The sequence below is a fragment of the Wasmannia auropunctata genome, unplaced genomic scaffold (genome assembly GCF_000956235.1).
Source record: "Wasmannia auropunctata unplaced genomic scaffold, wasmannia.A_1.0 LD328597.1, whole genome shotgun sequence".
NCBI lineage: Eukaryota > Metazoa > Arthropoda > Insecta > Hymenoptera > Formicidae > Wasmannia > Wasmannia auropunctata.
In genome coordinates this window covers 1-2,285 of record NW_012034293.1, presented here as the reverse complement: position 1 = coordinate 2,285, position 2,285 = coordinate 1, and the positions used below count along the sequence as shown (strand labels likewise).

The following is a 2,285-nucleotide window of genomic DNA, read 5'->3' as shown; positions in this document are numbered from 1 at the left end:
GTACGATATTTTTTTATATACTTGACGTAAACATTTTTCTTTTTTTTAAAAAGAGTTTTTGTTAGATTATTTATAATAAAACGCAATGTGATAATAACAAAATATAATTATAACAAGTTTAACATATAAAACGGATCTGTCTTTATAACATTTTTGATTATTGTATGTCACATCTAATATGATATTCCTTATTTCATAAAAAAATAATAATAATACATAATAACATACGTAATATATTTAGAATCTATCAAGAGTACAAATAGTTTTAGTTCGTATAAGAGCGTGATTATTTTATCGTGGCTCGATAATAAAGTGTACATCACCCTTCATCGAAAGAATAACGAAAGATCTTTCGTCGAAAATAGGCGGAACCTGAGTTCGGGAGTGGAGTTTGAAATTGTATTTTGACAAAAGACTTACCAGTCCAATTTTTGTTTGTAAGTAGCCAAATTGCGTACCTGAAAATTAACGATTCTAATGTATGATATACTTGCAAAACATTTTTATAATGACTTATTCTAATGGTAAGCTTTAAATATTTTTTGTATAAAAACAAAATAAAATTATGCAACACAAAGTTAACAACTTATTAATTAAATATTTTGAAAAAAAAAGAAGAGAGACAAAGAGAGAAATGATGCTTAAAATAACACTTGTAAATTAAATGTAATTTGTTAAATAAAACATTTCTCTTCTCAAAATTTCTTGATAAAACCTTTATGCCATTATTGTAATAGTAATAGCAATAAATAAAAACAATTGTTGTTATAATAACAACAAAAGAAATATTTTAAACGATTATATATTTGTACTTAATCTTATTATTATTAATATTCTTATTATATTTATTATTTAATTAAGAAATATAAAATTGTTTATTGGGATAGACAAAATATTTTTTAAGTCTGACTGCAACAAATTTTAACGTGCATTAAAATTGTCAATGTTACTTTAAGTGTAATTATTATAAAAAATGGGCGTAAAAATGATAAGAGACAATAAAATTTTAATTAATAGTTTAATACAAGCCTCAGAGTCCATCTAACAATCAAACGGAGAGCATATCCTACAAGTAAAATTAACAAAAAAGTATTATATGAAGTATGGCTACAAATTCCTCGTAAGATCATAAATAAATATTAAAACGGAGCATGAAGTAAGAAACAACGAATTTTACATTGCGTAGAATATAAAAGTGTACCTTTCGTGTATGGAAACGTGTTTAATTATTTTTTTTATTTCTGCATTATATTTACTAATCTTTATACGATTCTGAATCATTTTGATGTGCATTTTGCAAAACATTTATGATCAAACTTTATGCAATATTTTTTTCTTATTTTCACTTCTAGAATATACTTCCGCAGTTTAACCGTTCAATCCTGAGACATTCTGTATAAATGGAATGCATTAATGGTCTAATTCATGTCCCTACCAACGCAGTTTCGTGGGCCTTCCCCGAATGGCAAATAAGCATAAGGATGCCTTTCTGCTACTTTGTCTGTGTTAAATCGTTCAGGATCAAATTTATCTGGATCTGGATATATTGATGGATCTCGATGCAGTCCAAGTACCGGTATGGTTATTAATGTTCCCTTTGGCAAGTGAATGTTCGTCGGTAAAACTATTTCTTTAGTACAAATGCGATTAAGTATTGGAAAAGGTGGGTATTTTCTCAAAGTTTCTGCAATATGTAAAGAAAAACATATAAAGATACATCTATTCTAATATACAATCAGTTTATTTAATTCTCCGTCGGCAAATTGAGTCTTTTACAGCACTGCAATCGATTATTTAGTCCTGAATTTTAAGAGAATGTATAGAGAGAATATAAAATTAACTCATTTTTTCCATTATAGACGTCAGATTGCATTTTACTAATTTTTTTATAGATTTAAATGTAAAAGTTTCAACGTGCTAAGAAATTCATAAATATATTATATAAGAGTAGTTTATTATATAAATTTATTATATATAAGAATAAAAAAATATTCTTTTAAGTTATAATATTTAACAGACTGAATTGTCTTTTAAAAAAGGATATATAAAAAAATTATATAAAAAAATTTGCATAAAATCTCCTTTTTTCACTCATGTCACAATTTAAAAAAATTTTCTTTCAAAAACTTTCAAAAATTTTGGAAAATTATTTTTAAAAAATTTTATTGACGTAAATGAATACGATTCTGTCGTAAAACTTTTGTATAAAACATTTTTTAGTTTTTTTTTCTTTTCTTTGAAAATCTTTACACAAGTATATATATATTGTATATATATATATATAT

General features: G+C 24.7%; 1 protein-coding gene across 1 annotated transcript; it reads right to left on the bottom strand.

The window, feature by feature from the left end:
• Window positions 1-88: 88 nt before the first annotated feature.
• On the bottom strand, window positions 89-1,684 carry LOC105460114 (probable cytochrome P450 6a13; the record flags this gene model as incomplete). Its single annotated transcript, XM_011706554.1, has 2 exons — window positions 89-458; window positions 1,436-1,684. Coding segments are annotated over 2 exons (416 nt in total), but the record flags the coding sequence as incomplete, so codon positions are not given.
• Window positions 1,685-2,285: the final 601 nt, after the last annotated feature.